Source organism: Hyaena hyaena, unplaced genomic scaffold, assembly GCF_003009895.1.
Source record: "Hyaena hyaena isolate Hyena2069 unplaced genomic scaffold, ASM300989v1 scaffold_6, whole genome shotgun sequence".
Lineage (NCBI taxonomy): Eukaryota > Metazoa > Chordata > Mammalia > Carnivora > Hyaenidae > Hyaena > Hyaena hyaena.
In genome coordinates this window covers 977,358-991,600 of record NW_024080638.1, presented here as the reverse complement: position 1 = coordinate 991,600, position 14,243 = coordinate 977,358, and the positions used below count along the sequence as shown (strand labels likewise).

General features: G+C 38.1%; 1 protein-coding gene across 4 annotated transcripts in view; it reads right to left on the bottom strand.

The window, feature by feature from the left end:
• TMEM38B (transmembrane protein 38B) overlaps positions 1 to 13,609 on the bottom strand; it is a 54,761-nt gene extending 41,152 nt beyond the window's left edge. Inside the window, exons 1-2 of one of the 4 annotated variants that reach the window (XM_039240306.1) lie at positions 13,368 to 13,456; positions 2,613 to 2,758 (exon numbers count right to left, since the gene is read on the bottom strand). In XM_039240306.1, the coding sequence (XP_039096237.1) occupies positions 2,613 to 2,682 (70 nt within the window). In that variant the 5' untranslated portion in view covers positions 2,683 to 2,758; positions 13,368 to 13,456. Of the gene's footprint in view, positions 1 to 2,612; positions 2,759 to 12,838; positions 13,085 to 13,199; positions 13,336 to 13,367 lie in introns of those variants that run through there. The other 3 variants (XM_039240304.1, XM_039240321.1, XM_039240312.1) reach the window with 3 other exon arrangements.
• Positions 13,610 to 14,243: the final 634 nt, after the last annotated feature.

The following is a 14,243-nucleotide window of genomic DNA, read 5'->3' as shown; positions in this document are numbered from 1 at the left end:
TCTGTGAAACAACATAATTCCCACATCAAAAATTATAAAGAAAAAAAAGAGAGTGTGAGAGAGGAAAGAGGAAGGGAAAGAGACAGGAAGGAAGAAGATACACTGTAATTCTAATTTATGAGTATAATGTACAAAAACATTAATAACAAATTGAAATCAGTAGTTTTTTCAAAGGATAATAAGTCATGACCAAGTATATTTTATCCAAAGAATTAAAGACGGGTTCAATATTTAGAAATTCATTAAAATCATTCACTATACTAACAAATTCTTATGACCACCCCTTCAGACAAACAATAAAAGACTTAAAAATTCAATATTCCCAATATGCCAAAGGAAAAAAATCTAGCAATCTAAGAACAGAAAGAAAAGAACTTAACCTGAATAAAGCTGTAAAGGAAAAGACTTTCTTGACTTCCCTAAAATTTAAAACTTCTACATAAAAGATTGGAATAAAGTGTTTTCTAACCTACACAAGGCAAACTTCAACATATCAAAAGAAAAAGACAGCAAACAATAGAAATATGGGGAAGTCACAAAGCAGGAAATATAAATGACTAATAAACATATCAAAAAAGAGTCTTCTTTCAACTCATCAGTAATCAAGGAAAAACAAAATTTTTTAAAATGTTGTATTTCACACATATCCAACTGGCAAAAAATATATATATACAACTTAATAAGTTGGCAAAGAAGGGAGCCCCTGTGTGGCTCAGTCAGTTAAGCAATGGAATCTTGATTTTGGCTCAAGTCATGATCTCACAGTGAAATTGAGCCCCACACTGGGCTCCATGCTGAGGGTAAAGCCTGACAAAGATTCTCTCTCTCCCTCTCCCCTTGCCCCTTTCTCCCTTGTACATGTATGCGCACACGCATTCTTGCTCTCTCTAAAAAATATATAAATTAAAAAAATAAGCTGGCAAAAGTGTGAAGAAATTCAAATACTACTGTAAAAGTATTAACAAAACCATTCTGAAGAATAATTTGGCAGTATAAATACTTTTAATTTAAAACTGATTCAAGTGCCTAAGGAATTTCATACAAGAATATTAAAGCAGTGTTGTTTATAATGTTGTGAAAAAATGAAAAAAATCTACATGGGCATCATCAGAGAACAGTTAAACAAACCATGATCATTTGTGTTATGGAATGCTACACAGGAGCAATCAAAAGTGTGGCAGAGCAATATCAACATGGGAAGATCCCTAAGGCATGTTGTTAAGTAAAATCAAAGAACTGCATATACAATCATGTTGAACAATACTACTGCACAGAATCATTTATGAGCAAAATACAAACAATATACATTTCTACAGATACATGCATATAAATAGAATGCACAGAAAAGGGTCTGTAATACATCAAAATGTTTAATTGTTATTACCTCTTAAGCAAGCCTGGAATTAGGAAGGATGGGCTTTAAATGGGCTTTAAATTAATTATATTGATTGTATTATTTAATCACATTTGTATTCTTTTAAATAAAATGTTCATTTCCTAATTGTATAATTAAACAAAATTTTAACAAATTATGTCACATCTAATCTGAAGAATACAATGCATTCATTTAAAAGAATGTAACAGCTTTACATGCACTTATATGACAAAAAGAAAATCATATGTAAATAAACAGTATGTACAATAAGAAATCATTTACGGGGGAAAACAGAAAACCATTTATTTCTATTAGTACATATACATCCAACTAATACATAAAATAAGGTCTGTGTGACTAAAATGAACAAATCAGGAGACTCTAGATTTAGGGCACCCTCCTACACTGTTGGTGGGAATGTAAACTGGTGCGGCCCCTCTGGAAAACAGTGTGGAGGTTCCTCAAAAATTTAACTATAGAATTCCCTTATGACCCAGCAATAGCACTGCTAGGAATTTACCCAAGGGATACAGGAGTGCTGATGCATAGGAGCACATGTACCCCAATGTTCATAGCAGCACTCTCAACAACAGCCAAAACATGGAAAGAGCCTGAGTGTCCATCAACGGATGAATGGATCAAGATGTGGTTTATATATACAATGGAATATTACATGGCAATGAGAAAGAATGAAACTGGCCATCTGTAGCAACGTGGATGGAACTCGAGGGTGTTATGCTGAGCGAAATAAGTCAGGCAGAGAAGGACAGATACCGTATGTTTACATGTATAGGTGGATTAGGAGGAACGTAACGAAGGACCATGGGAGAGGAGAAGGAGAAAAACAGTTGGGGAGAGGGAGGGAGGCAAATCATGAGAGACACTTGAATACTGAGAACAAACTGAGAGCTGATGGGGGTGGAGGAGAAGGGAAGGGGGATGATGGGCATGGAGGAGGGCACTTGTTGGGATGAGTACTGGGTGTTATACGGAAACCAACTTGACAATAAACTATGAAAGAAAAAATAAATAAGGTCTGCAAGAATATATAACCAAACTATCCACTATTGTTATCTCTCATGAAAAGGTCCATTTATGCAAAAACAAACAACAGAAAAACTACACAAATGTATGTGTGAGTTCAGTGAAGTAGCATCATCATACTTGTATTAACATGGAAATCATCCATGTGCTCAGGAAAAATAAAAGGAGATAAAAGTCAATTAGTGAAACCCACCATTCCACATAACAAAACGTGCCCAGGAGTGCACGAGTTGGCAGATGTGCATTTTCTGTGGTGTACACATCCTGTCAAGTGAAGTGATGCCAAGGTTTAATGATACCCAACTGGTGATAACTCAAGAATTGGTGACCTCTTCCAATCTGGAAGAAAAACCAGTTATGAGAAATGTACTAAAAGGCAAGACATCAATCTTCAGTGTAGCAATTTCCTCTAAACCTAAGAATTTTCAAGAATTATTTTAATGCATGATCATGCTATCTTTAGAGCCAAGCCCCCATGTAAAATATGATACCACTATGTCTCTAATATATATATAATCTTCCTAAATATGTGCATCGGCACTAGTGCCCCACACAGTGATGAGTGATTATAATGTTGGTCAGTCAGCCTAATAAATGAGTATAATCTTATCGTTTGGTCAGTGGTCCCTCTCTTCCATAATGCATCATCTTCACAGTGAAAAGCAATATAGACTGCTTAAGAGTATGGACTCTTTAATTTTAATTAAATTTAAATTTAATTGCTCAGGCATAAATCCTGGCACCAGCACTTAATCTTTGTATGAACACAAAAAGTTAAGTGTTTGTTTTCCCATATCTTGAAAACACACACACACACACACACACACACACACACAGGCACACAGAAGAGGGAAAGAAATAAAGTAACCTACATCCCAGCGTTGCTGTAACTGTTTCTGTCACTGTCACTCAATGACAAATGAGTACTTTTAAACTACTTAGAATGGGGGCCTGGCACACAGTAAGCATTAAGTATTAGCTTATCACTATTACCACATAAGTAAATAAAAGTCAAATTACCCTTTCCTCTCTACTTCTGCCATTCCATCACACTACTATCCTGAGAGGTGACAACTTCCAGACTTTTTTCCTATGCTTATTTACACATATACACCACTTCCCCCCTTACTCTTAACTCTCTTCCAACCCTACTGTGTGTGTGTGTGTGTGTGTGTGTGTGTGTGCGCGCGCGTGCACCGGAGACTGAAACTACACGGGTCATCCCTGATGGCAAGGCCCAGGGGAAAACCTGTGGGATAGACTGCAAGGCAGTCAGAAGAACCTCTTGAAGGATTCTTCTTCTCTGCTTAGTCTGTGCCTTTTACTGTCACCTCAGCTGTTAGTCTATTCTAGGGTTAATATGAAACCAGAATTGCCTAAAGATCCCCCTCTTCCTCCAAAATGGAATGTACCTAAATATCATGACCATCCTCTCAATAGGATGTTGTCTTATGCTTATTATAGTAACTGGCAAAACTGGGGACAGTCTGGTATGCATGGGGTCTATAAGAGACCTGGAACTCATTTTCCTTGGAGGGGTCTAATTACCAATAACACTACATATTATGCTTTAAGCAGAGACAAAACAAAACTTAGTAGTTTTAGAGGACTTTCTTGGAAAAATGTTAGAGAAATATTTGCTTGTTGCCTCTGGCCTCAAGCCTATGAGGCAACTTACGGATTGTTCTGGCCAAAGAATGAGACCTGTAAATGCAGAGACCAAACTCTAGTTGATCCATGTAAAACAATTCCACATGTCCTCTATGATAAATGCTGATATTGTTCTTTCTTAGTAAGGGGTTGTGAAAGTCTATCATCTATAACCATGGGTACAAGTAAATCCTGTTCTTGCTTGCCCACTAAACTTCAACAATTAAAGGGCACTATGTTCTCATGTATTCTGGCTATATGCTTCACTTATTCTTAGACACCCTGCCATACGTAGTAAAGAATATGTAGAACTTTGTTATGACCACCTGGTTAAATTTTATTGGTTTAAGTGGAAATCATGTACTGTGAAATCACTGTTGCCAAAAAAACTTAGAAATGTTAAGTCCCATGGCTGCTTTCTAAAAATGTAGATTGTTTAAGCATGATTGATTGGATTTGCTATAAAAATCCTAAACGGAAAAATAAATTTGAGCAGTCCACCTGAAGAGGCTGGCTCCGTGTCTTCTTCACGGACTCCAACCCTCACTCTCCGGGTCAACCTGGCTTGAAGAGGCTGGACCCCTGCATGAGTGCATGTGGGTGTGTGTATTTGTGTGTCTGTGTCTCCCTATTTCTCTCACATGCATACCCAGTGTAGCTCTGGGAACACATTCTGGAAATGGGAGTTCTAATTGCGTGAAAGCTGTAACAAGCCCATCATAGCACAGTCACTATGAAGATCACATTCCAAGGTAATTGATTGCTTCTGATAAACATACAATAAGGAATACTCACTGCTATCTGTCCTCTGTTTTCCTTAGTATTATTCTAATGGAGACTTAGCATTACCTTCATCCATTGGATATTCACCACTCACTGGCTTAGTCAAATTCAAATATATTCAGATTTCCTTTTGACCACTGAAACAATCTGAATCAAATTTACTAAATGCTTTCACACAAATGATTCCCTCATGTAATATTCATTTCTGATTAACTTTCCTGTTTCCTCAACTTTCACATTTTATTATTTCCTCTTAAGACATATCACATTCTACATTTTGTTTATGTTAGCTCCATTATAAAGTTCTTACCTCTTAAAATTCTAAGAGACTTTAGTGTAGAGTAGGTATTCTATAAATGTTTATTGTATGACAGAAAAATATATATGAAATATTTCAAGAGTTCAAGTATTACAATTTTACTACCATTAATTTCTCTTTGTATTGTCACAAGACAAAGAGGCAGCTGAAATTGCATACCAGTTTTGTGACCTCTTTGTAGGACCACTAACCCCTCTTGGCTTAAGTTTCAACTTTCATTAAATGAGAATAATACATATCTTATAAGGATTTAAAATAAGAAAATATAGATTAACACATATATTTATTACCTAGTACACTGGTAGATACTTTGCTGATTTATCTGCCGAATGGACTGATTACTACCAGCAGGGAAAGTAAGCAAAATGCCACCCTTCGGCTCCTTCTATTCTCAGACCCCAAGATATAATTTTTGGGGGTTCTTACTGCAAGGCTGGAAAGAAAATGACATACCACAGCCCTTTAAAAAGTACTCATATCCCTAATAGACTTAAATCAGTGAAAGTAAAATTTCATTAGAGGAAAAAAGAAAGGAAAAGAACAGAATTGAAGGGTCTCCCTCACATCAGTCTTTTTTGCCTAATTTTCAAAATTATGCCAATTACAAAAATTTCTCTAATTCAAACAGTCCTTTCTATAATGCTGTCTTGAGTATACACACTAATGGAAACACATTTTACAGAATGATCTTATAACAAATTTCTTTTTTTTTTAATTTTTTAAAATATTTTTATTTTTGAAAGAGAAACACAGAGCATGAGTGGGGGAGGAACAGAGAGGGAGACACAGACTCTGAAGCAAGCTCCAGGTTCTGAGCTGTCAGCACAGAGCCCAATGCAGGACTCAAATCCATGAGCCATGAGATCTTGACCTGAGCCAAAGCTGGATGCTTAACCAACTGAGCCACACAGGAGCCCCTGTTATGACAAATTTCTTTAGGTGTTATATTCCTTTGTATATATCATTACAGTACCAGAATTAGTTTACTGTAAAGCTAAACTGTGAAAATACAGAAAGTTAACCAGAAACAACTTGTGTATCTTTAGAACATATAATTTTCAAAAGGAGAAAAATAATTAATAGGATACCTTTAATTTCTTTTCTGTTTTAAAACAAAGATGTATTCTTCTAGCTAAGAGACAAGTTATATTAACTAGTTATTTTATTTTTAACATGCTGACATTTAAAGGACAAAAACATTCTTTGTTCTACCTTAAGATATTTGAGCTATGCTAACAATAGAATTATTTTCCCCAAAAGTTAATAAAATTTGTCACATTGCCTCTAATTCAAAGTATATGAATTCTGAAGCACTCATAATCACTTATGGACTTTAAAGTCCAAATACTTTTCATGATGAAATGAAAGCTAGAAAATAGGGGCACGTGGGTGGCTCAGTCAGTTGAGATCAGGTCACGATCTTGCCGTCCATGAGTTCAAGCCCGCTGTCGGGCTCTGTGCTGACAGCTTGGAGCCTACTTCTGATTCTGTCTCCCTCTCTCTCTGCCTGTCCCCTGCTCACGCTCTGTCTCTCTATCAAAAATAAACAGTAAAAAAAAAAAAAAATTAAACAAAAAAAAGCTAGAAAATAAAGTCATGTTCTACTTCTAGTTTTGGATCAAGTCTGAATCACAGTGGGCCACGTAAGTCCATAGACCCACCTTGTGGTTCTTTAATGTATAACTAGAGCAGACAGAGCTGACAAATGACACAATCCCCATACTAAATCTCTGATCCAGGACTAAGAATCATTATGGTAGAAACATCCAAGTAGAAGCCCCTAGAATTTCTTCCCCTCATCAAGATATTTTTAAAAAGCAATACCACAGAGGGCACCTGGGTGGCTCAGTCAGTTTAGAGACCTGACTCTTGGTTTCCACTCAGGTCATGATCTCATGGTTTATGAGTTCAAGCTCCATGTCAGGCTTCCACAGTCAGTGGGATTCTCTCTCAATCTCTTTCTCTGTCCCTCCCCTGCTTGTGCTCTCTCAAAATAAATAAACTTTAAAAAAAAAAAAGCAATAAAAACCACAAACATGGTTGCCATAATCAAAAACATCAAAGATGAAAAGGTGGTGACAGCTATCATATCCCATTTAACTTGTCTATTTGGTCTGTACATAAGCAGATGGATCTTGGAGAATGACTGTGGATTATCATAAATGTAGACAGAGAGTGACTCCAGTTGCAGCTGGTATTCAAGATGCAGTATTTTTACTGGAACAAATCAACATAACCCCTATAACCTGGTAAGCAAATCCTTTTTCTCCATATCAATTTGCAAAGAATCCCAGAAACACTATGCTTTTATCGGGCTAGGTAAACAGTACACTATAACAGTCTTGCCTTAGGTCTATGTCGACTCTCCTGCTCTCCCAACAAAGTCCACAGTGATTTTGATCATACTGAGAATCCACACAACATCACGCTGGCCCACTATACTGATGACATTATACTGACTGGATCTATGGGCAGGAAGTAGCCAACAGTTTAAATACCTTAACATAACATATGCAAACCAGAAAATTTGGAAGTTAAACTCCGTTGCCAGGATCCTGTACCAGTCAGAGTCCAGTCAAGAAAGAGAAAATACACAGTCATTTTAACAGAGAGAATTTACTATAAAGACATCATTATAAAATTGTTAACTAGATTGTTGAAAATGTAAAAAGTAAATACTGTGGTATCACAGAGGTATCAACTAGAAAAAGTAGTTTACCACTGCTGGGGAAACAAAGGATCAAAATTATTAAAATGTAGAAGCTTGAACAAAGATCTCTTCAGAGCCAAAACTGAGACTCCTAAGAAAGGAACACTGCTCCGCTGGTGTTCTAGTCCAGCCCACTCACTGCACAGATAAAATACTGGGTTTTAAGTTCTTATCCAAGCTACTGATAGAGTTTAACACTGGTCTCCTGATTTTATGAGCTCTTTCTAACACACCACGCTCCTGACCAATAATTTATGTCAGGTCAATCAAATGTTCTTTCATTTAAAAATTATTAAATATATTTAAATAAGACTTTCTAAACTAATAGAAGTAAATTATGAACTGTCATTTCTGAGACATGCTTTTTCCATCCCACACTGGGCAGAACATACTCTATCTCTTTAAAGCATAACATAACAAAAAGGGTTTCTGGAGTATCATGAATGTTCTATTTTTATCTGGATGTTGATTAAGTAGATGTGTTCATTTTGAAAATTCACTGAGCTGTACATTTATGATTTTTGTACTTTTATGTATGTTTTTATGTATGAATTCATAAAGATAGCAAAACAATATTGCCACCTTTAGAGAATCCTTAGAACTGACAAATTCTTGACAGATGTATACTTTCATCTCCCACAAATTAGAAGGAAGAACAATAATAACTTTTATTCCTGGATTTAATTCCTGAAAGCAAAGGAAAAACTCATTGGTGATAAGGAAATGACAGAAATCATGGGAGAAAATAACCATGTCAAATGAAAGCTTATTAAGAAGTTGCTAAGTATTGAGACACCAGAAACATTAAATGGACCTGGAAAAAGAAAGCACAGAATATTTGAGAACTTTGGAATTAGCTGAAGAACTAGCTCCAAAATTTATTAACCAACGTGTCTTAAATAAGGTTATTTTATTCTTGTAAGTCTATTCCTCATCTGTAAAATGAGTTCAATAATATCTACTTTAAAGGGATGTGTGAGGATTACAATTAAGATACTAAAAAGTTTCTGCATGTATCTGAAATGAATATTATTATTGTATAGGAAGGTAGTGCAACCTTATGTGATACTATCAAAAAGAAGAAGACAACGACGACAACAACAACGACAACAAGCACAGCTGAATTCCTTTAGGACTACAAGAGCATCTTTCATCTTGGTATCCTCAACATCGAAAATACTCCCTGATATGCAGTGGAGTTTCAATAAATATTTACTTAACTGAACTCCCTGTGATTTGAGAGAGATTAGCAAAATAGTAGTAGGAGAATTAAGAGCAAAATAACAGATTTTGTGCGTAAAAATCAAGTACAAATAATTGTAGATTAAATTTTCAGGAAGTCTTAGAGAAAACAGTAACTGGATATGAATATATGATTGAAGAAGTGTGTTTATTTTAATGAAGATTTAATCAAGAAAAGAGACTGAGAAAGCAAATTAAAAATATAAGAGAAGAAGGGCACCTGGGTGGCTCAGTTGAGTGTCCAACTTCAGCTCAGCTGTGAGTTCAAGCCCTGCCTTGCAGTCTGTGATGACAGCTCAGAGCCTGAAGCCTGCTTTGGATTCTGGAACTCCCATTCTCTCTGCCTCTCCCCTATTTGCACTCTGTCTCTCTCTCTCTCAAAAATATATAAACATTAACAAAAAAATTTTTAAATATAAGAGATATAAAACTTTTTTTTCATTATTTCCTGTCTTATTTATTACAGTCATTGAGTGGGTATAAACTGCTATGTTGTGTGTTTTTTTTAATTGCAGTAAAATACACATAACATAAAATTTATGAGCTTAACCATTTTTAAATGTACAGTTCAGTGGTATTAAGTAAAGAGATGTAAAATTTCTGCTAAATGGTTTCTAAGAGCCCTCACAGCACCATTTTCAAACTTCTTAATAAAATATGTAGGAAAATGGAAAACAAAATCTATCTTACTAGCAAAAACTTAAAATTATAGAAAATCAGATCCTAGGGTATAAGAAGAGCTAGAAATTAATTAGTTGACAAATGGAGGTAAATTAAGAAATAAAAAACAATCCAATTTACTAAATACCCTGATGTCTTTGCTTGAAGCACAAGTCACATGGAAAAGAAAGGCGGGGTAAACCATCATCCTTCCTTGGATTTGAAGGCCTACAACCTGAAGCAAACAAAAAAGGGATGCTATCCTTATCTACACCACAGAAAGAAAAAGTTAATCCCCTTTACCCTCTTGTCTCCACTAGCATTTTGAAAGATCTAGGTAGAGACATATAAGATGTAAATGGTAGGAAAGTGAGGAGTGAGGTATTAGCGGTGGTAGAATACACTCCAAAAAGTCGAGAGTCTGAAGGAGTAACATGCTTGAGAGAATACAGGTAAGAAGAATCCTGGTACTACGTAGGTGAACTGTAGTTTTATGATACCACAGATCTGACTTCTAGAGAATCAGGCAACAGGGATTAAAAAAAAAAAGTTGCCAAAAAATTTACATGAAGTACTGGCAAATCAAAATCACTAAAAAAATGAAATAAAATAATACCTTAAACAAGTAGAGTTTATTCCAAGAATGTAAGGATGATTCGTTTTTTAAGTTTTTATTTTTGTTTATTTTTAGTAACTTTTACATCCAAATGGGACTTGAACTCACAACCCTGAGATCAAGTCCCATACTCTTCTGACTAAACCAACCAGGCATCCTGATTCATCATTTTAAAAAATGTATTACAATCCAAATCAGAAAAACAATATGATCAACTCAATAAGAAGTGGAAATACAAGTCTACGGCCATACCACCCTGAACACATCCGATCTTGTCTGATCTTGGAAGCTAAGCAGGGTCGGGCCTGGTTAGTACTTGGATGGGAGAAGTGGAAATACAAATTATCAATAAACTTAAGAAGCACACACTCAGTTAGCATGACAGAGGCAAATTAAAACTATTTTTCTGATCATTAGAATGACAAGATATTTAAAAACTGGTAAGAGTGAATAATGCGGAAGATACAAGCAGTCTAAAACACTTTTGGTAAAAGCTTAAATAGGTGCACTCCTTTGTATGAATTGTATCATTTTTACCTGTTTACAAGTTCTGGTTGTGGAATGTAAAACATTTTTGGGGTGCCTGGGTGGTTCAGTCAGTTAAACGTCCCAACTCTTGATTTCAGCTCAGGTCATGATCTCACTGTTCATGAATTCTAGCCCTGGCTTGGGCTCTGTGCTGACAGTGCAGAGCCTGTTTGGGATTCTCTCTCTCTCTCTCTCTCTCTCTCTCTCTCTCTCCCCTCTTTCTGCCCCTCCCCCACTCATTCTGTCTCTCTCAAAAATAAAATAAACTTTGAGCAGATAAATGGCGGAGAGAGAGAGCTGACTACAAAGGACAAGAAGGAATCTGGGGTGGGTACTGAAAGTGTATCTTGACGGCGGTAGTTACACGTCTGCTTATCCAAAATCACAGTCAAATTTTATATTTAAAAGGATAAATATAATATATATAATACAAATCTTTAAAAAGTCAGACTTGAAGGGCGCCTAAGTGGCTCAGTTGGTTAAGCAGCCAACTTTGGCTCACGTCAAGATCTCACAGTTTGTGGGTTCAAGCCCTGTGTTGGGCTCCCTGCTGACACCTCAGAGCCTGGAGACTGCTTTGGATTCTGTGTGTGTGTCTCTCCCTCTGCTCCTCCCCCGCTCGCAGTCTGTATTTCTCAAAAATAAATAAACATTAAAAAAAATTTTTAATGGGGCACCTGAGTGAGTCAGCTAAGCATCAGAATTCAGCTCAGGTCATGATCTCACAGTTTGTGAGTTCCAGCCCCATGTCAGGCTCTGTGCTGACAGTTCGGAGCCTGGAGCCTGTTTCAGATTCTGTATCTTCCTCTCTCTCCGCCCCTCTCCCATTCACACTGTTACTCTCTCTCTCTCTCTATCTCAAAAATAACCATTAAAAAAAATTTTTTAAGCCAGACTTGAAAAAACTTCTTGAAGATCCCAAAGGGCTTTTATTTATGTGAGTTACAGGTAAATATTTAGCATATTAGAAATTGTTAACTGAGAAAATTCTATAGTATTCACTGTACTCACTTTAAAAATAATAAATGTACTACATGTTAACATAAATTATGTACTCTTTATGAAAAATAACTGTTTTCCTAAGCAAAAAATACTTAGTAAGAAAAGCCACACTGTTTTAAACGTTAGCAAATCCCTTTTAATGTCTGGCTTCAAATAGAAAACAGCTGGACTCTCATATTTGCTTCTGTATTCAATCTGCTACAGTTATCGCTGGTCATGTAGCCTCTGGAAAATCCCACTGTACACTTCTGAGAAAATTAGTATAAAAAAGACAAATAACATCTGCGTATTGTTATGAAAACGATTTTGATCTGGAAGTGTGAAGAACCCCAGGGTTCCTGGACCACACTTTGAGAACTTGATTTAGCCCATAGGAGAAAATTTCAAATACTAATTACCGCATAATAATATACTTCTTTTCAAATCAAGGAAACCGCTTCTGATGCAGACTATCTGTCCTGATTTAATACAATATTCCACTGATCCAGGTCAAAACTTCTACCGAACAATGACTTTGACTGAGCTACAAACACCAGTGTAAATGAGAAATATTTCTGAGACCAAACAGTTTTTAAAAAACACACATACACAACAGTAGTCCGTGGAAGGCACTGCATCGCCTCAAGCCGTCACTTATTAACTCTACAGGACCAGGCAGCAAGAGCAGGGAGAAAGGAGAAAGATAAATGCCGGACCACAAAGAAAGACATCCATAAAACGCAAAGGCCGGTAGAATAACTGCCAAAGCAACCTAGGAGCAAACATATCCTGAATGTAAAATACAAGAAAGACAAATATTGCTCCTTGATTAGATACTTCAAAAACGACTCAAAATGCTGCATTAAGACTACACCCCCAGGCTACAGACAGTGAAACTACGCCCAATGACCCGAGTACGATGTCACTCACACGACGGAAAATGGGACTCTCCACTCTCTTCCAACAATCACTTTGTCCAGCAAGACGACAGGGCGCTGCGTTCCGGGGAATACCGGCCCGCCTGACTCTTTACGTGCCGACACAACTTTCCTGACTGCCGAACAGTCCGTACCTACTCACTCTTCCAAGCGACCGAGTCCCACAAGCTGCTTCCGGGAGCTCAGTCCCCGGGTGACTTTTAAATACCAAACCGCCGGGGGGCCGCGCACGTCCTAGGCGGGCGCAAGGGGTACCCGGGCTCCCACATGTGCCAGGGGCTCCCCAGTCACCTGCCCCGGACGCGGCGTTGCGGACCCGACCTCGCCCCTCCTTCCACGAGTACCGGGCTCACCTCCCCTTCCGGCCTCAGTTTCCCCATCTGCGCTCGAGGGGTCGGGCCGCCCCTCCAGCTCGACTCTAGGACTCTAGGACAGCGGCGGTTCAGCCGTTCAGCCGGCTCAGGCCGTCCACTTCGCGAGAGGTACCCTGAGGGGGCCGGTCTGCGACTCCCCGCACTCACCCGGCTGACGCTTCAGCGCCATCACAGACACCAGGTAGTGGGCGATGTCAAAAAAGGGGAACATAGACGTCCGAGAAAAGGCAAGGGTCAGGTCATCCCACGGAGAGTCCATGACGACGACGGACCCCAGGAGCCGAAGCAAACCCGGCGACGGGTTCCTGCCGGGCGCGACGAGGGGAGGGGGGAGGGGGGCCACCGCAGGCGCGCGCCCTCCCGCGCGCCCTCCCGCGCTCTGCGCGTGCGCTCTGGGACCCGGCGCCGGCGCGCTTTGGGGCGGAGCCGCGTGTCTCGGGAGCGGGCGGGCGGGGCGAGCAGATTCCCGGCCGTTCCGGAATCTGGGCGTGCAGATTCCCGGGCTGTGCCTGCAGAACCGGGCCTGGTTCTCTAAGTTAGGAAGGATCTGGCTCTTTCGGGCTGGGAGCTGTGCAAGAGAATAAGCAGATGAATATAACATATATAATGTATTAAAATAATACATGACTCATGTTAACATTTAGCACATTATTTTAAATTGAAAACGTAGAGAACTATTTAAAATTTTTCTGTTAAAATTTCTAATATGCTAAGTATTGATAAATATAACCCATGTAAAGTCTTGAGGACTCTTGGGTGCTCAAGAAATTTTTTTAAGTTCGCTTTTTTAAGGGTTTAATTTACATACATGTTATTCACCCTTTTTAATACGAAGTTCTCTGATTTTTGATAAATATGTGAAGTCAGACTCCGTTCCAGAATCGGATTAATTTCTCTAAATTGGTATTCACCTAACATTCTCAAGCAACCATAACGTGCAAATCACAACGTGGTTTAGTGGAGATACAAAAAGGAATACAACAATATCCTGCCCTCAGGAAGCTTATGTTTTCTAAAGAGAGA